At 37.6% G+C, this 21435-nt stretch overlaps 1 protein-coding gene across 1 annotated transcript in view; it reads right to left on the bottom strand.

Annotated features, from left to right (window-relative positions):
• Positions 1–681: 681 nt before the first annotated feature.
• LOC107185854 (transcription factor AP-2-epsilon) overlaps positions 682–21435 on the bottom strand; it is a 109049-nt gene continuing 88295 nt past the window's right edge. Inside the window, exons 6-9 of the mRNA XM_015573627.1 lie at positions 11742–11860; positions 2065–2206; positions 1549–1720; positions 682–819 (exon numbers count right to left, since the gene is read on the bottom strand). Of these exons, the coding sequence (XP_015429113.1) occupies positions 682–819; positions 1549–1720; positions 2065–2206; positions 11742–11860 (571 nt within the window). The remainder of the gene's footprint in view (positions 820–1548; positions 1721–2064; positions 2207–11741; positions 11861–21435) is intronic.

Here is a 21435-nt window from a genome sequence, read left to right as displayed (position 1 = left end):
CACGTTTCGAATGAACAGGCAGTGAATGAACAGAGTTTACTTCTATTTCGATAGACCCAGCCACTCGTTCATCGGAATGTACGCGAGCACGCATGGGATCGTCCCTGCGGATTAGGAGCATCGAGGCGTGCTCGATAAACGGAAACAAGTGTACCCCGACTCGCCTCGCTGAACAAAGAGAGAATTAAGCACCTTCGTGTGTTCCTACACACGGTCGGATTCGAACCGACCCGATTCGGAGCCCGATTCGACGACAGATGATCCATCCATCCATCCGTCGTGGCGTCCTCGACGACTTTCGGTTGTTTTTTTTTTCTGCGATTTAATCAACGACTAAACGGCGATTGCACATTTCTCGCGACCTCTCTCGTTCCGTTTGATTTACACTAGAACATTTTTGCGACCAGCCAACCTCGAAGGGGCACGTCTATCCGTGATGTCGTTGCCGACCGTCTCCCGATCCTCTAATGGGGATTAGTGAAAAACGGCCCCACATTCTCCCCTGAACCCCGATTATCGTATAATACAAACACGCTCGCGGTATCACGGACACACGTGTCGTTTCAGTGGTCCACCAGAGAAAGCTGTTCGCGATGGGCAGAGCCCGCGACAAGCTCAGTTGTACGGCCATGAGTGCCTGATTGAAGTGACCACGTTCGAGGTAGGCGGGTCCTCCGGGCGTCACTTCTTCATGTCGTTCATCAACGTGCCGTCCTTGCTCTTGTTCGTGTCGAGGCTCGACTGCTGACTACTTGTCACGCCGCTACCGTTCCCCGGGTACATCTTTTCCAGATGATTCAGGGACTCGCTTAGGAACTTCTGTGAACGAACACGGATAGGATTTTAGTATTGTTCCGTCGGGAATCGATATACAGTGACTACTCGATGAGTGTTTGAAGGCTCCTCGGCAGTGAATATTAACACTAGAACTACCAGCGTTGGTAACATGTACTAAATTAAATTGTATAATAGAGTAATATACATAATACGTAGCACAATTTAGTACAATATAGTATAATATAAAATGTAGAGAAATTAGAGGCCAACATAAATTCTACCAACCGCATTACATTATAATTTTAGTAGTCTTAAAATAAGAATTTGTAGTCCGTTATTTTGACGGGTTTGGTAGTTTTAGAGGAGAATACATAGTTCCATGTGTTATACGCATGCCATATTTTTGAAGTGCAAAGGGTATATTTTTCGTGTAGTTTCGAGTAATTGGTGATGTGAACAAATTGATGATCTACTATCTTCACTTGTGATACGTATTACCACCGACGAGGTATAAGAATAAATCTTTCATCTTATGGGAGTTGAAGGCCCACCTAAACTCTATTACCGACACCTTAAAAAGCCTGCGATTTTAGTGACCTCTGCGTTATGAGAACGGTGAATCTATGGCGAGTAGTGACACTAAAATGGAAATGGGGTAAGGTTGCCCCAGAAAAATGGGTCGAAGAAATACATTGGATGAAAGGTCTATTCTTATATCTCGTCGGTGGTATTACTGTGTATATATCGGAATTGCAAGCAGCAATACTGCACCTGTATTGCCGTAAGAGCGGCTACGATTGCAGGACTTCCGAATCCATGTGATATGAGAGAGAAATGCGTTAGGTGTCTCTGTATGCTTGGGTCGAGGATATGTTGCGGCCGCGTGTTGCAAAGTGGTGATCTGTCTTGGTTCAGAAGATCCATCAGCTCTTTGGTGATTTGTCTGAAAGCGTAACAACGACGTTAAATACCGTTCCTTAAGAACAACTTGAAGTTTCACCGAATTTCAAGTCCTTTAAGACTTTTTTTAATTTCTTAGTATCCTTCTTAATTTTGTAATTTTGTAACTTTTCGTAATTGTCGTACTTTCGTAATTTAGTAATTTCTTAATCTATACAATTCTAAAGATCGAATTGTTCAGGGCTCGACAAACACCGAAGAAACATTTTGTCCGTGATTTTATTTACATTTGAATTCAAGTATCAATGCGTGTTTATCGTCGCAATCCTGATTATCCCGATAAATTTCGTTCGCCATTGTTCGACGACACGGGAGATAAATTCTTACTTGGTGGCATGAAGAAGTTCTTTTCTCCTGTAGGAATCTTGCGGTTCACAATGCTGCCGACTGAGGTATTCGGCAACTTGTTTCGCAGGGAATTCGGTTTCGCAAACGTAGCCGAAGTCTCTGGCAAGGTGAATGGCTTCTCCTGAAAAAGAAATAAAAATACCCCGGTACAGGAACGGAATTATATAACCCACCTATGGAAGTGTATGAATATTCCTCTTTTTTTTCGCCAGTCGCGGACTATCCCACCACTTAACCGAACTCGGCAAAACGTTTCGCGTGAACGTTTAAAAACTTAATTATACGATGTATCCATCAATACGTGGAATCAACCGGTAAGAAGTGATTCTGCATAAAGAAATCGGTTGGAAATGCCGAATGAAATTTTCTTGCGGTAGGTTTCGTTTCTGAGATGGTCAATTTCACGTATACGTGGTTTTCATCGTGTAAAGTTGATTAGCGTCTTTAGTCGTTCCAAAGCTGAAATTTCTACGTAATAAAAATTCGTGAGATAAAATTTCACTCTAGACTTTAAATTTACTTTCTCATGAGGAATTATCTATTATCAATGAACGACACATTTTTCGAGGTATTTTATAAACTAAAATGAAGTTAGTAATGTTGTAATTAAACTTCTCAAAAAAATTTGTAAAATGGTGCTGGAAACCATAAATATTCGGAAGTATTAATCAACTTATTTTCAGGATTAATTCCAAGATTAAATTCATTTCATTATCAGAGTATTAGTCCTGCTAATACTAAAAATTTTAGTGATCACAGTAGATTGTAATAGCGTTTGGATCTCCTCGAACTCTCGAACACATATCATTGTTTCAATGGTACAGTTGCGAAACTGCAATTTTTGTGAATCTGAGCTAAATGCATTATTTCTGTAGCTCTGGACCATTAAAAAATGTACGAAAAGTATTATAAATATCTGGCTCTTATTATCGAGAAACTTTCCCACCCCTGGACTATATCATTAGGACCACTGACTTCTTCATCTTTAAACCGAATAATTCCTAGCATGATCAAATAGGAATCTGACATATATTGGCGTATGCCAAGCAACATTCAACAAAATGGCAGATTCCTCCTCGAAATCTGACGTTACGAATCACAGTGGTCCTTCCCCTCTGAAGTAAAACGTGTGTTGCGCTCGTATCGCGCGTGCCGGTTGCAGGATTGTCCTCCATTAAAGGAACGAACTAATTTACGATAATGAAACAGCATACGTTCTTCCTCTTCAGCACGTGGTCCGTGTTTCGCCCCTTTTGGTGCGATTCCCTCCGTTCGTCATTCTCTCTCTTACACTTAGCTGTCCGTTCGCGACTTCCCTCTCCCTTTCTCGATGATAGCAGGTAATTAGGTAGCTACAAGTGAGGTCTCGTCCAAGATGGAGGCAGACCCGCTGGGGCGCTATTATCGGCAACAGGGGCGAAACCACCCGCAGGCCTGCTAGTGGTGTTCGCCTACGAGATCGAGAACACAGGCTCGAGCCACCTGCAGCTAACGAATTATCCAATTTTGCTGCATCGATCCACCGTTTCCTGCATCCTCGCAGCGGGAAATATACATGCAAAGGTCTTGATAATTGTGGAATCGAGCGATCCTCTTGCCCGTCTTCCTCTTGCAAGTAGAATTTTTCCGTGGATATGACTTTGTCGGTCGTATGTTACTATAAAGCTGCTAATACTCGTTCTTTCCCCACTTCGAGAACATTAATGTGTAAACGAGCATTTTTTCATATTTGTTCATATTCGTTGGCATTCGCTGTGAAGATAAGCTTTTTATTCTCAATATATTATTTTTTATCTCGATTTGACAAGTTATTTTATTAGTCAATAAAGTTTACGAGTAATGAAAGGTGGAGGTAAAAACGGAGGTCCAAATGATTAGTCCTAAATCTGTTGGTTGCCTACGTGTTAAATAGTTACAGTTGCAGTCTGTCTTCTGCATGGTATTCATTGGGATTTGACTGTATGAAATGAAACTTCGCTGGTATAGTTGTGCGAGATAAAGAAGGCTTGAGCCGTGGGTGACTATATCTATAATTCATTGTATCTGTTACGCTATTTATTGCTGATCGTAAGAAATTGCAGTTGAGTGATAAATATTAGGTCATTGCATAGTGTCCGTCGATTCTTCATTGGACAAAAAATAAGGATCTCATTCATTCAGACCGTCTTTATTGATGCTATTTAGAAAGTATAAAGACGAGTCGACAAATGTACGGTATAATAATGAATTAAACATTTCTTTATAAAATTGAATGCTTAAATAATGTATTCGTACATAAATCGAACAACCTTATCGACAGCATAATATAATGTTAGAAGACTTATATAATTTGGATTTCATAATCGTCAGTCTAACGGAATATCTAGTTCCTTTCTTTTTTATCTGATTGTTATAGTTCTACTACACCACGTTTCCAAGCAGTTCAGTTTTTTGTCAAAGAGTTGTTTCGTCTTGTGTCACAGTTGTTTCATTACCCATATTTGACGACATACTTTTTATTACGACGGTACACGTGGTTATCAGTTGTCCTTGTTTTGTCACAATAAATCGTGTGCGTGACGCATAATTATTGTTTAATAATTGTGCAGTTAACATCGTCGTAAACCGGTAATATTTTGCAACGGACAAGTAGTTGTCTACTAAAAATGTACTAGCATGATTCGCGTGAAAGCAAACCGACCAAAAATCTTACGAAACTGTCTCATAATCAGTAATAATTCATTGAATTCACTAAACGATGTTGTGCTTTTGTGTTGTAACTTCGTTTTGTAGCACAATCTTTATTGTTATGTTTGGCCAACAAAATTTGAAGAAGGGTAAACAAAACGTTTGTGTGCTTATCAGTGATAATTATACTAACATTAGTTATAAGCATTTGTATAAAATATTAAAGGTACAAAACCAATCGCAGATATACACTATAGTGCAATTCCCTTTTAGTAAAAGTTTAAATAGATTACTAATTAATTTATGAATTTCTCAATGGCATGAATCGTCCCAGTGATAAGAACATACATTATATTTTCCTTCGGGAATGACTCATAGTTTCTTTAAGTGACTGCTGCTTAACGAAACTATCATACATTTTTCATTTTCAGCTCCACGAGTCTACAGGTCGTTTCAAAAACAATAAGCACAACATATTGAGAATATAATACACATATAGCAAATGAACATAATACAAAAATTTGATTTCATTTTTGGATTACCATGAATGTTAATTTTCTTTAAACAATTATAATTTTTATCTCACCTAAAGTATCCTCTTACTGTAATGCTTTTATTTATATTTAATATTTAATATGCTTTAATGTAGAATCGCCGATTAGTTTTATACGAAGTTTCAGTTGATCGTTGTACCTTAAGGTTACTGTACACACCTGTAAGCAACGAATATGGCTCTAAGATCCTGCTATCGTTTTGTGAAACACGCTGTACGACGCTTATATTAACCACTTGTCATCAAGAATAACGATCTACGACCTAATCGTTAACAGAGGACGTGCAAGATTCTGCGCCGTGCACGTACAAAGTGCAACAGGTCGTTTCAGGCAGGTTTTAATAATGATCCCGAGCGCAAAACTCGTCTGGATCTTTTGCATCGATTTGCATATCGGTACTCCTCGCATCGTGTGTTTCCTAACTCCTTTTAATTTCCTTTAACTAAATTTGCATCGTCGTCACGTTCCTATTTAAGATACGAATGTTCATACGTGCGCGCATCGCGTCTGTGTAATCAGCATATGGTTACAGTGTAATACACCTAATTTCATGAAGTTGAAGGACTAAGTTTCAAGAAATGAGTTTTCTGAAAATTATATCTCCTTCTGAGCAAGTCAGAAATAGTATAGGACAGATTTTTGATCGTCTTGGACGTAATCTCTGATTACCTCTGATCACCTTTCATTACCTCTGATGAATTCTGACAACCTCTGACCATCCTAAATAACACTGGATAATTTCCAACGAGTTAATTTTAATTTTATAGTTGAATTTTTAGGAACCTAGGAACACTAGAAATCACATAAGCAGAATTCAATCTCGCGTTCTTCTGATTATGCCTCAACAATCACAGCCACGGTGCTTTTTCTAATTTCTCTATCTCATCCTTATTTACTAATATTGTTTATAATATATTGGCGTTATTGCAACATGAGCCTCAGAAATGAATTTTTCGCGGTAGAAAATTAAATCGTCCTTGAAGAAGGATTCGCATCGTCGTGGAGCGATTCGATCCGCTATGAAAGCTTTTGTTTCGGTACGAAAAGGGGGCTACCGATCGAAACGATAATCTATGATACAGACGTGCACCGAGACAACTCAATGCAACCAACAGAGGATACTTTGCTCGATACAGATGAGGACCACAGATTGGTCGGAGGTGATTACAGATGCGGGCTACAGATTGCCGCACGCAGCTATACGAGAACGAATCAGCAACGTGACTCGCGAATTAATGATCAGCCTTTTTTACTTGATGACTTTACTGCGCTCGTCGGTTTGGCCGTTCGACATTTGATCGAAAATCCGATCCGATCGCCACAAAACGACCAGCGATTCGGAATGTTGCTTCCTTTGTTGTTTCGACGATTTATAGTCGTATCTGTCTCATATTTAGTTACTATTACCACAAACAGTAAAAATATCGACTGAAAGTCAAAGATTTTATTAGGCGTATTAATGAGTAATTGAGTTAATAATATGACAATATAAATAATTTAAATTTAGCGCATCTTGCTACTCTTATGCTTGATAAGCATGGTCATGTGGTTTATTTCTTTATAAATAAATACTAAATTTATTAAAAAAAAAAATAGTGGACCAATTGTTGGTAACACTTCTATACAAACTAGTCATCGAAATTTTGGGCTATGGATAAAAAATTGAGTAAAGCAGGGTTACGGTTAAAACCTATTTAAAGTGCAATCAAAGAATAATCTTGAATCTTTGTAATTCTTTAAGATACTAAATAAGTTTAAATTTTCTAAGACTCTTGTTAAATGATATCTATCATTTTGAATCAATACTACATTTTTTTCTCTCCATCGAAATATGGTAAAGGGTGCTGAGAGTTTTATTCGATCAGAGTTCACGTTACTCACAGGGAACAAGGGACGATCGACCCACGAGATTGACCACAAATTATGCTCGATTGTAGTTTCGATAATCGTGATCTAGAGAGGATTTTGGGAGGAATTCTCTTCCGCGTACCATCAGACGATCGTGACCAGATTGTGCTTCGCCGCCATGAGTACGCTTGCGGTTTCTCCCCTGTTGAATACTTCACGATTACGATCGATACACAGGAGGTGTGTCGATCGATACACAAGAGGTGTGTTGAACGATATGCACGGTGTATAAAAGTTACAGTACACTTACCGATGAAAAGGAATTTAAGATGTCCACGTTCCTGATCGCAAAATTATGAAAAGGACGGAATGCTTCACACTCACAAATAAATTGCTCGCTGAAATTCCGCAAAAGATTTTATACACTCGTTGAAGAGACTCAATGTGTAGCAGTATTCTGTTCTGTGTCATTTGAACAATGCAATTATTATAAACAGATTGTGAATTGTTAAACAAAATCACATTTTTTTAGTAATTTATTTGGACCAGGAATAACCAGGAATTTATTTCTTAACTTAAAAAATATATTCACTTAATTTCATGTCATTGTGTTTTAATTATTTGTATACATACAGTACCGGGACAAATGTTTTCGGACAAAAACCGTTTCCTGTATTATTTGCATTAAGGATACTACTGATGTTACATTAAATAATCAACTTCTGTCTTGTGTAATTGTTGTTTTCTTAGGCTGACCACACTCGATGCATTTTCTAAATGTCCTCCTCGAACAAATCTATGGTTGTGAATGGAACGTCCGAATACTTTTGTCTAGCTATATACAGATAAAACTTATTTTATATTTTGTGATAGGTAGATAGCTCCGTGTAACTTTTATGAAAGCTTGCGTCGGATTAATAGTAAACACTCCGGAGGGCAGAACTTCAGTAACATCACCCTAACAACAAATACAACGAACAATGTCTTTGTCTGAATTCATTTGTCCGCTACTGTATATTTTAAGTAGGAGAAATGATTATTTTTTCATAAACTTCTAACATCATAATCATTTTATCACCGTTTACTGTGTAAATAACTGTCACATTGGTACTCGTCGACTCCAGAAGTTAAAATCAAAGTGTTTATTCGATGTTTGAATTCCGGTTAAGTTATTGTAGTAAGAGATCACGAGTGAGTAAATTGCGATGGACCAGGTGACAATCGAGCTTTTGTCGTGTGCGGGACAGAGGTTGCGTCCTGACAACTAGATACGAATTTACGCATGAATCACGCACGGGTAAACGTTAATCGTACCTGGCCGAAGTGTAGGTACCTACACACCTGGTGCGTTCGAGAGTAGGTTCCCACACTTTCGCTGCACTCCACGACGAACTCTTTCAATTGCTTGCTAGACGCACATGGATATTTCGAAATGTCGTATCCTTCAATTAATTTCGTGTTCTGGCTTTCGGGTGTCCACAGTCGTCCAATGTTTACACGCATCGACGTGTGTTTATAGAGAAGATTTCATTCGAACCCATCAGAACTCCATTATTCATGGGCAAAAATTTTTACTTTCAAATGACAATACTGTTTTTAATATAACACTACGTTAAGCAATTATTTACACTCCGTTATGTGTTAATAGAAAGCTAAATCCTTATAGGACTTTTTGACATCGTGCTGTCGTTGGGCAAGTTTATCAATTTACGAGTTAAATGTTTCATTTTTTTCTGATAGTTTCATTTTGTTGAAAGCTAATTACTAGCGTTATATTAGAAACTGTGTTATTGCATAACATCGTTTAGCCTGTTTTGTAGGGTTAATGAGTAAATATAAAAAGTCGACGGAAGACTCATCAAGTATTCATTAAGAGTGTTTCACGCACGATGAAAGAAACGAGATGGAAATTGCAATTAAGAAGCCGATGATACATTGCAGAGACAAACATACGAGCCACGGAATTTATGCACTATAAAAGATAACTATAATTTATTCAACGATAATGCTTCCGTATATTTATTCAATTTATTCAAATAAGCGCCCATAAGGTGAATTATGGAAGGATATTTTATATATGCTATAGACGTGTGTCCGTTATGAGAAACAAAAAAATAAAGAATCGAGGTTGACTATAATTGTTCAAGTGGGAATATTGCCGAGGATTAACTGGATTCCTCGAAATGCTATCGAGAAATGGGGATTCAAATACCCCATGAAACGAGTTTGAAAACCTGTATGTTGCGGGACAGTTAATTAGAACGGCGTGCGGAATAGCCCGAGAGTGGCCCAAGAATTATAGTTTAATGCATTATTAAGAAGCACCGTATCGGTCCTGAGGATAGGCGACATCAGGTTATAACAGTTTATTCAATGGTATCGATAGTTTGACTTATGAACATTAGAATTAAATCGTGTTTCCGTTGCGTCATATACTACCTTAGTGCTACGAATAATTTCCATCTAGGAAATTGAATATTGGACACAAATAAAATCTCTGGTCTCTTCGTGTTATCTTAATCATAGTGTAATTAAACTGTGCAATATGATCTTTGTAAAAGAATACAGATCTATGAATATTTCAACACAAACATCACTTAAATTACTCGTCCATTCGATAGAGTCGAAAAATGAAGTACTCAAGATTTAGAAGTGAATTTATAAAATTAAGACCTTAAGTGATACTATTAAGTCCGAGGGAATACTTTTATGCAAAGGGTTAGACTTCTGAAAACATAGAATCTGAAGACAAACGAATTATAACAAGAAATTACAGATTAAGAAAGGAATAAACTTATTTAGATGCGTATAAAAAGAGAGGCATGGAATAATAGATCCTACGTTGGGATCTAACATATTCTGCAAAGGGAGGCTTCTTTTTATGGTTTTGTAACTATTACGAAGATTAGATTATTAAAATGCGCTTGAAGAACACACACGTGTCACGGGAAAAGAAGAAAAGGTAGCGTTTTGTGCGAGTCTGCCGACCGTAACTTGTAATCAACGTTCGCGGTCGAGTCATTAAAACCTCTTCGGCGAAGGGAGCAAGGTGATTTTTTAAACGTGAAATCTCGGTGCACGGATGCAACACACGTGTGTTATTAAGGAAGACAGTTAGGAATGAATATTCCGTAAAATGATCCTGATCAACCGGCTACTATGTCTTGTGCCGGACACGGAACGTCGACAAAGACCATTTCCTGACGTTAAGAACTGCTTAATGTCGTGTCGTTTATGCGAAATGATTTCATCGGCGTAATTTCAAAATGCAACGATCAACTCATAAAGTGGTGTATTTTTACACGCACGATGATTGTAGTGCGCGGTATAATAATCTGAAACGATGAAGATTAGTTTGCGTGGTTATAAAGAGTGTATATGTATGCTCTTGAAAGTAGAGATTACTTCAGAAGTAAATTAACGGAGAACGTAATAAGAAAGTAATTTTGGTGAATAAACGATTAATTCTGCTTTACTTTCGAAGATTCAACATTATGGATTTTATGGTAGATTAATTTGTTGATCACTGTAGAAAGTTACAAAGAAAGATTAAATTATACTAATTTGGGGTGTGCAATGTGAGTATTATAGTGATATACAATTTGCAAGCTTGAATACGTAAATTATGATAATTTGTGAACAAAATGATTCATGTCGTATGTTTAAATATTTGAATCTATACATATTTCAGTCATTATTACTGTGCGTCCTCTGTTCGTTAATTTCTTTTATAATAACAGAAATAGATCTATTCTATTATTTTAAATTAGTTATGATAATTATGATAGTTGAATCAACTATTACATATGAATAATTTACGTTAGTAATTAATGGAAAATTAAGCAACAATTAGATTAGTTAATATATTATATGTGTCTGTGATTATGAAAGTGATTTAAATCGAAAAAAAAAATTGAGTTTTTCTTTATTTTATATTCCGTTATTGTGAAAGAATTTTCGAAGCGAAAAATATATGACTTACGTGTTTTTATAAGTTTTCGATTGGTCAGATTGAAAATTAATTTAGTCGTTTGACTTTCATACTGGAATCGTATAGAAAACTGTCATTCCCTTATAATCGTGAACACATTAGATATATATTGTTTGTATTTCGTGCTCATAACGATACACGTAATTTCGATTCTCTTGTTGGCAGACGTACCCTCGCCACGCGTAACATTGACATTAACATAAAGTCATTGATGAACAAGTCGCGACATTATTTATGGAAATGCAAACAACTCATCGATTCTTAATACGTTAACTAGGCTTGTAAATTGAATATTCAAGCTCACGTATCGGAATCCGCAACTTTATGGCGGATTAATGCCGGTCGAGAAAATTAGTATAAGAAGCTTATATGTATATCTTGGTATGATTTAACGACACAGACGAGCAAAGTTCAGATTATGAAAACTAAATCCAAGGATGACCAAGTTCGGGTAAGTACTCTTTAGATACGACAGTTAGCTATGAGTCTCGAAAGATTTGTTCTTCTAGATTCAGGTATTAGCCTCACGTTTGCCTAAATAGGTTTCACATATGCGTACATCGAGGAGTAAAAATTTCGTGAATAATAAAACTCACCTTCCACTAATGATGTCAAGAGCGTGACATTCGCGGCCTTCCTCCTACCGGCTGGCAAGTTTAGTCCAATTTTTTCCAACTTTTCCCTAAGTAAACGTCCGCCGTTTTTGGATTTCGCTCTGAAAGTAAAACGTAGTATTAATATACAGTATATACATCAATTGAGATTCTGTACAAATATTTATTAAGTTTCTTATCCTTGACCAATAATCTCCAAACGTACACTACTGCTTATATCAGCCCTTATAACGAACAAGAGTTCACCCATTTACATTTCACTTTAGGAATTTCTAACAAATGATCACTAGAGTGCAGATGTTGATGCATTTACAGCATCTGTTAACTTGCACAACGCAGTAAAATGAAAGTTTTAATAAAATCTAATACCATTTATATATTATTACTAACGCAATGAAGTTTCCAATATGGGATTTAAAGTTCCGGCTAATTTTCACTTTTAGGTATTAGTATGTGATATTACGAATTTGCATAAACTTCTGGCGTCTAATGACCACGAATTGTGTTTGTCCTACGACCCTTGCTATAAAACAAATGAATTATTATGAAATATTTGGCGAATTCTTTTAACAAATAGAACCCAAAGCGGATGGGCAAACACTTACGGGCGTTTACGGTAGCGTACACAAGAAAAACAAAACGGAATCGGTCGCTATACATCGACTGTACCAAACAGCAAAGCAAAAACTCTACACAAGTATCGGAGGTTACAACAAAAACGGCTCAGCAATTATATAATAACAAACGAACGTGGATCGCAGCGAAGGGCAAAAGGAGGCAGCGACGTCTCGCAGCCTCTACGCATAAAATTTGCATCATGGTTGCATAATCGGATTATTCACGCGTCCCGTCACTACGTTATACATATACATTTAAGCGAAGTCTTTTGTTTCTCGGCCCATCACGCTCGTTCAGCCTACTTCGGAACGGACACGATATGTATGTATATTCTTTGGAGGGCAAGTCGAGCTGCCGTTGCTCTCGCGCGAGAATTTCGAAATGGGACTGGTTCATTAATCATTTTTGCCACGATCATTGAAGAAAGAAGAAAAAAAAAGAAATCGACGAGCTCAAGAGGAAGAAAGGGGAGAGGGGGAGGAACGACAGAGAAACGGGGAAATTAGCATAATCCGTAGCTACGCGTGTCATCCATCGGCTATTGAGCAACTCGACCCGTGTGGCTAAGTCGATTGCGGGATGAGATACTATCGAAGACATTGAACGTGTACTCTCGTCCCGCAAAAAGGTTACATTTTCATGCGTATTAATTGCGATAAAACGTGAATAATAACGATCAGTCTTCCTTTTTCTTCGCAGCATGTCAAAGCACGGTATAATTACGGAGAATGTTTCTCTCTTATTGATACCTGCGGGTACTTTTAAATAATATATTTTAAAGGTAACAGGGCAACAGTATACATGTGTGATGTAAATGATACAATTCAATTAAAGTTTGTTATTAAATGCTCTAGAGATTATTTACATCGCGGTTGTATGCATTTTCTGGGAACGACGATTGATCTACATGATTTTCTTGCCCGAAGAAATTTATTTTAAACAATTCGAAGGTAGTAATTGTTTCTCGTTGAATTCTTACCGAGTAGTTCCAGAATTCCAAGGCTTTTGCACTTTGATTTGCTCTCCTCTAACAATCAAAAAGTGTGACTTAATACACTCTATCTCTGGTGTTCAGAAATTGAAATTGACCTTATTGTTTGTGTTTCTTTCGAAAACCCGATCGAAAACTGTGATCAGTGTATAAAAATACTTAACCTGTACAGGTTGTCCCAGCTATACATATACTCCTCAATATTTTAAGATGTGGTGGGGAAGCCGAATGGAACAAAAAATCTCCAAGGACATCATGTTCGATTATCTTCTACTTTTTGTTAGAAAACAGTGTCTACCTAACCTAAAAACCTAACCAAGCCCAGGCGAATCGTAAAAACGATTTTAAGGAGAACTAAAAAAAGCAGCAACGAGAATGTAAAATCTATTGAAGAATACTTCAACGAACATTTCCCGGACGTATTGCGTGGCTAAGTATTCAAAGAAGTCAAGAATCTTTGGTGTCTCGCAATTGCCAACTGGTTCTGAAGTACGTCTTTCCGCGGAACACCATCGAGAATTCGATAGTGGCCCTCAAGACATCCTATTCATTCATCATCCGTGGACCAACATAACGGTAATGCGTATCTCGCCCACCTTTGTTCGGCTCGGGCAGCCGGTCGGTCCGGTAATCTTTCGGTTCGCTCGGCAATTAATACACTTTACCGCTAGAACATTTTAATATATACATCTGCCCTCTCTAGTTTTACGTTTTTCGTTTCGCTTCCTCGTAAAGGTGCGTCTCCACTGGTGTTCGTGAATAGTATACACGTAATGGAGTACGATTTATAGTTGGAATATTTGCTTGCAGTCGCGGAGTCGATTAAAGTTAATAACTGGCCCGCAATTTGTGGAAGCAAGAATCATAGTTGATTGCTTAAGTTAGTTTAAGGCCCAAACAGTTGGAACACACGCAATAAACTATGGCCTGCTGGCAACGTTTATTGTAACACGACAGCGTCGGACATAAGTTTATTCGAATAATGTAGGGTGTTAATAAAAATGTGGGACACTATCACAGGATGGATTTTACATGCGAAACTAAGACGAAAGTCAAGAATGACGAAATTGTGTGCAAGGCTTTGTTTTCGAGTTATTAATTGTTGAATATACAGGCGAAATACCTGTAAAATAGTGTGACGCGACGGGTTATTCTACTTGAGAGGCGTACTCTTCAGTTGTATCAGGAGTTGGTTTCATTCATTTCATTTTATTTGATTCATTGAATGTAACTGGGTCATCCATCGGTACCGGTGCATCATCTGGGAATCTACTGTTCAAGTAGTATAACCCATTGCGTCAGACGTATGTCATGCGTATTTTGACCGTACTTTCAACTGAGCCGTTCATTTGCTAAAGTGATTAAATCCACAACAATAATCAATGAAATTTATTTTAATTATACGAATTTCAGTACCGATCAAGTGCTTTGGCACTGAAACTTGAAAAAATTTTAAAAAATGGAGTTAGTCACTTTGGCTTTGAATTGGTTCAATTAATTTTTATTTTGCTGCGTTGCCACGTAGTAGACCTGAGAAAATTTTATTTGAAATGAAAATAAGAAATAATTGAAATAATTTATTTCGATCCTTTATTTTCAATACTGTTTTTTTAAGATTTTTGCTTGGACCCATCTGTTGTCACGAAGAAAAAATTATCGTTCTACTGGTGTGGAAGATGGAAGAGGGGTGTTACTCTTCAGAAAAATGTCAATAAATCAAACTCAGACCTAGTCACCTGATACAATTTCGAAGAACAATTTCACAATTATTTCTAAGTATTATTTCAAATAATTAGAAAATAAAATAACATGTAATTTGAAATAATATTTCAAGTAATATCATTTGAGAAATGCCCAGGTCCGCCATATAGTTATAAATTAAGGGATAGTAACTAGACACCAAGAGGTGATAAAATCAATAAAAATCTCACTTTTCAACATTTTGTGGCATAGATCCCTCTTGCATTAAACCCCTCAAGTGTTTGCACCTTAACTTGGCCGATGCCGAGACAATGACTTTTATTTATACTTGTAATCCTTGTCGACGCGTCGAGATAACCGCGAACGGGAACCTGATTTAGAAGTGTAACCACGTCTGCCAGGGATTCCTGCGGTAATTCGTGAACGCTCATACATAGTTTGGAGATCGGTCTCGTTGGAGGATAAACCTGTTGTGCATGTTTCCGACCGGATCGAATCGAGAGCGTAAAACGATCGTCGTTGTTCGTTTGCTCGTGTTGGGCCTTAATACGCCGATTGACACGACTCTTCGATATCGTCTTAAAGTATTAATAGCTGAGTTGGATGCTGAAGTGCTTTAAATTTCCGACTCATGAATGTTAATATGGCGAAATGAATATGCGTTAGATCGATGTTGGTGAAGTCTCAGTTTTTTTTAGAGGTGTAACGAGACAATGTTATGATTACTTGTACTTCTGAGTAACACACTATTTTGTGTCCAGATGAGTGCAGTAAAACCTCCAGTATCCGAACATCTAAACACCAGCATTTTTTTCTCGTTTCTTTGACAAGGCACGCCAACGTTAAGCAAAGAATCACATTGCCTGTCGTAACACTAAAGTCATGCTGGTGTTAAACCACGTACACTCGTTCGGTAGTCACGCAGCCCGTGTACACGCGTATTTTAATGTCACGGTCTCGTTTTTATAGTCGCACGTAAATAATAATTCGTCATAATACTATACATCGTTTCTTACCGGCCCCTATTAACCTGCAATTATTCCGTATAAATTATATAACGATTATCGTCCCAGGATATTTACCGAGAACTTTACGCAACCCAGCGTCCTTCCACGTATCGGCACTCGATTCTCCTCCGATATTAACACTTTTCACCTCGGAAGCCTGTTACGAGGCTGGTCGGTATCGATTCTTATCAACATGAAACCTATTAATTTTCCTTCAGATAAAAATGGAAAAAGAATTCATTATATTCTATTACCCTTATTGGTTCAAGATTGTAATTTCCTACTACAATAAAAAAGGAAAGTTATGAATCGATTCCTACCTATTAATCCTTCAGTCCAGAATGCCTATTAACACGTTATCAATTAACGAACATGTATAAAATTTCCAACGTCAGACTAACATTTTCAATGAAATGGAAACTCATAAGTAGACTGCGGATTTTATGCATTTATAGACTCTAGAGTTCTGAGAAATACAGTAAAAGACAAAACTTTCATCGAATGCAACGACTTTTTCTATTTTATTCTTAACTCAATAACATACTTAAGAGAAGATGAAATATCCTACTTTTGTTCTTGTCTTCAAGAATCACTTTATAAAATTTGATTTTGCATAAAAATCCGCAGTCTACCCATATGCCTAGATTTATCGCAATAGGCACTCTGATAATCTTCTCGAATTCCATAGGCCCAAATCAAACTCTGGTTTATTTAATGTTTGACTGTTAAATTTTAGATTCTAGTTCCGAACTGAAAACTGTGTCGCCCACGTCTGTGTGACGTGGCAGTCGAAGCGTTAAATAATCCACGTACAGATAGAAGTGTTCCCATATATTTATTATCGTCGCCGTCAGAACGAGTCCCCCGAACGTGACGAGAGCAATTCTCCACTCATTACAGAGTCTTGTCCCGGAGAAGGAGTCTTGTCTTCTTAAGCGAGAGCGGTTTGCTCGCAGGATTTCTACGATATTCTTCGCGCCCTTCGACTCGATTCCTGTCCCTCGACGCGAATTCTAGGACGCCCTGCGCGCCCCTGATTACTCGAGACATCCTCGGTTACTAGCATCGTTAATCGTCTGCGACGCTCGCGCTTACATTAGCGAGCCGGAAGACCTCGCTCCGATCGAACATGTTTCTGACACGGCGCTAACAATCGTCAAGAAGACGTCGATCGATGCTGGTAGGATTAAAATGTAAGAAATTTTGATAAGATTGATCCAATTTGCATTCTCTGCGTGTTATAAGCTTCTGAAAAATCTGAATCAAGTACACATTTTTAAGCTTTCTTCGAATTTCTTACAATATTCGGAATAGGAATTAATAGGAATCTAGGAGTTCGTATTGTAGTCGAAATAGAAATTAGTAAGAATCTAGGAATTTCTGTTATAGTGGAAATGGGAATTAATAGGAATCTAGAAATTCCGGTAATAGGCGAAATAGGAGTTAATAGAAACCTAGGAATTTCTATTATAGTTGAAATTTTAAAATGCGTTTTCGATTAAGACTTGGTGTAACAAGTAACATGTTGTTCCGAAAACAATATTAATAAGAGTATATTTATGTAGTTCCACGTGTTTGTTATAAGAATTATTTACATCTTAGCGATCTATCTTCTATTTATAGAGGCTTCAATACACACATGCATTAAAACGAATAATGTTGCGAACATTAAATCTTGACGTTCATTAAATTTTTAAATGACATAACAGTCCCAAAATAATAAAGAAATTGTTTTCATGAATGCATATATACAATACTTCTAAAATCTCCTAATAGAAAAACAAATTAATCGTTAAATGCATTTACATTCTGTTTAAAACTGTAAGAAAAAATGATAAGTAACAGAGTGAATTGTTATGTTCACCGTTTAACGAACCACTCATGCGAAAGATTAAATCGTTCCAGTCACTTTATTTTCATTTCGTAGACTGAAACGTACTTTTTAACAATTCTCTACAGCAGCAAACCGGTATTAACTTTTACCGGTGCCAATGTTATGAGCGATTATGTCTGACAAGCTATTCAGATTCCACTGGTGTATTGTATAACGTTCGCGCAAATGTTTGTCGAATCGGCGCGTGAAAAAGTTCGCTGGCCGCGCGCCGGGGAAACTTAACGCGCGTTTTTCGCGTTGGAATCGTAAAAGGTAATTTGAACGTATGTTTTATTCATAATTTCATGTTTCATTTTCGTGCCCGCTACGTTCTTGCCATCGGTTAACGACTTGGAGGATTACCCCTGAGAAGGAAACAATTCGGTATTGTAATTTCTGTTCTTTATCGCGAAACGTTAGCGGTAAATACGATGTATTAATTATATATTATTATTTCCATTGGTAGTAGAATAAGCTTGAAAAGGCATCGTTCTGTAATAAATAAGGATGAATTTCAATATACAAATGGTATAAATGTGTATACATTGAAATTGTAGAATAACAGTTAAACAATGTTGACAAATTCATAGCAGACATGTCAATCAAACCGTACCATTAAATCAACTACCTACTATCCACACAGTATCATTAGAGACACAACTAAGACATTAAAAATAGTGGTCGACACATTATTCACTAAATGCAGAAATAAATGTTTAATATTTAGGCGTGCATTTTTCTGTAAAATTCGAACGAACTGTTGGTTCAATTTAATAGTTTTCCACAAGAAATCAGCACATATATATACATTTATACCATGGATAACGTTGTACTCTACGTTGTATTTCTAAGAGATAATAGTATGGCAAAATAATCATCTATAACTGTTTATCTTTTAATTCTCCAAGCTGCAAAGTTCATACTCGTTAGAAAGTAGACACTTCATTAGAAAGTTTTCTACGATAATTCTTCTTCACCTTGTTTTATTAAATCGTTCCATAGCAGCGATTTGTTACGAAGTTGCATTTAATCCATTTTACGAGTTCCCAGAAGATGCAAACGATGGTCGATATAATTGTAAATTTTCTTTCATTTTCTCCTCCGTTCATCTATTTCATCCAGTTTCCCTTCTTCCGCTGCGCTCTACCTTTATGACCAAACGGAGGTTTACGATCGACAGTTACACCGCGTTGCAAAAGATCCACCAGATAGAATTGTTTTCACCGGGGGATAATTTAAACATCCACGATTATTCGAAAAAAGATTGATGTTCATCTGCCGGTCGTATTGCAGATCCTTCCACCTTTTCTCGGTGCTCCGTTTGCGCATCGTAACTTCTGAATTTATTGCCGTTCCAATGACCGAGGTGAAGTAAATGAAGAAAATTAAATAATAGGTTGTTGCAAAACGAGAAACTTTGTTGGGATGCGGGTTGCAATTCTGATTGCACAATTATAACTAGCAATAACATTCTTGTTTATCCATTATGGGAAAAGTATCCCAAATAGAATTTTGTTTGATCATATCTGAAACCCTGTTTTAGTGTTTTTAATGTCTAATTTTGTAAATAATAATTCATTTCGAAACATCGTGTATTTAATATATACGCTACAGTAATATAGTTTTCTCTCTCTTATTAATTCTCCACAATCAAACAAAATCAATTTCGGTATGACAATAATTTTTTCCTCTTCTCATGCCCTTCAACATCTGCAACATCCTTATACACTATTACAGTACGAAATCAAACACTGCAATACATAACATTCACAACATTGCAGAGTCCAAAGAAATTCGGACGTTATGACCAAAGTTCTTTGGACTCTATGACCTCTAAATTTCTATGGACTCTATTCCTGCGAATTTTCTTTGGCATCTATTCCCTCGAAATTTCTTTAGAATCTACTCCCTCCAAACTTCTTTCGACCTTATGAGTTCCAAATTTATCTAGGACCCCATTTCTGATTCACCCAATGAGGAAACGATACGCTCGAGAGGAATCGAATGTCCACGATCCCCGCGCGGGTATAATAAAATATCAATCCCTGTCGGTCGCGAGCAGTCGATAAACTAGGTTGCAATTTTAATTTCGTCAGGGGGGCAAACCGGCAATTGAAGACGAGTGGCGGGGGCTGCGACGTTCATGGAACGACGTGGGATTGTTCGCATGCACTGTAAACCCGTCGCTCGTAAACCTTAATTCGCCGTGAAGGTAGAACACCGCGTCGGTAAAAGGGTACGGGGCGAGCGTTGAGAGACAAAAGAAAAGGCAGATGGACCACGGTAGGATCTATGGTGGCGAGAGAACCGGGCCCGCGTGTAATTATCAGCCGGATCGCTATTCGAATGGATGAATTATATCGCGGTGCCTCGAATGCACACTGGGCTACTGCCCGAGGGCTGCTTGTACGAGGAATTGACACTCGGAGCTATGCAATTATTAATGTCTCATTTGCATTTGGGATAGATCGGGACCATATTATTGGCAGTTTATTCCACACTCCCTTTTTTTTCTTTCGTCCCTCTCTCGCTCTTGCGCGGAATTTGCTCCGGTTTGTGGCACTGTCTTAACGCAGCCTTCGGTCATGTCTCGTGTAGATAGTTGGGCGTAGGCGTTCCTACGTAGGTGTGTATGTTTTTTTGTTTTAGAAATTGCTTGTGATTCAGGTTAGACGTACTTTTTGTAGATTATGTAGTCATCGGTAAATAATAATCGAAACAGAACTAAGCACCCATTTAAAAAAGAAATAGGGCAATGAGTCGCAGGTTATTTCGTATTCATACACCTTGATACATACTTGGTTATTACTTATTAGATACGGATAAAGGTAATGGTCCACGCATTGAAGGCGATATTGATCGTAAAACGAGTCTTGGATGCAGCTTCCGTATAGTACAATACGGTATCGAGTAAATCGTGGTACAACCAAGGAGTTGTTTCTATATAACCATAAAACCACCCAGACAGTTTCAATCTTCGTATACTATGGTTAACATAAAAACAAACTACTTTTTTCTAGGGAATATGATCTATCCTTTCTAGAGAAACATTATTTCTCAACACGATTTTAGACATGGCATACATGGTTCCTTTTTATTTTAACCACAACAACAAATAAGAATATAAAATTTTGAAGTGCTTTTATGGTTATGCCACGCAGTGTATGAAGTTCTCTTATCCCCTTTCCTGTTACATAGAATTTATTTCTCGACTGACGAATCCACTGACTTGCACTACTGGTGATTCTCACAGGCTCGTTACCATCTCGTGTATCAGAGAACGTGCGAAGATGAAGGTATCGTCATTATTATTACGTATGGAAGCCTACGCCTCGGAGGCGTGCAGTGGCACCTTCGTGAAAAATCGAGAGAACCGCGGATCACCTGGTAACCAACACACGTACAGAAAGTACAGAGTTACGTACGATTCGCGTGCGTGAGATATATTCGCCTGTTGCCACGGTGATTTATCCACGCCTTTGGTGA

This window comes from Dufourea novaeangliae, unplaced genomic scaffold (genome assembly GCF_001272555.1).
Source record: "Dufourea novaeangliae isolate 0120121106 unplaced genomic scaffold, ASM127255v1 scaffold56, whole genome shotgun sequence".
In the NCBI taxonomy this organism is placed as follows: Eukaryota; Metazoa; Arthropoda; class Insecta; order Hymenoptera; family Halictidae; genus Dufourea; species Dufourea novaeangliae.
Note: the sequence above shows the minus strand (reverse complement) of the source record. Positions and strands in the feature narration are given on the sequence as shown.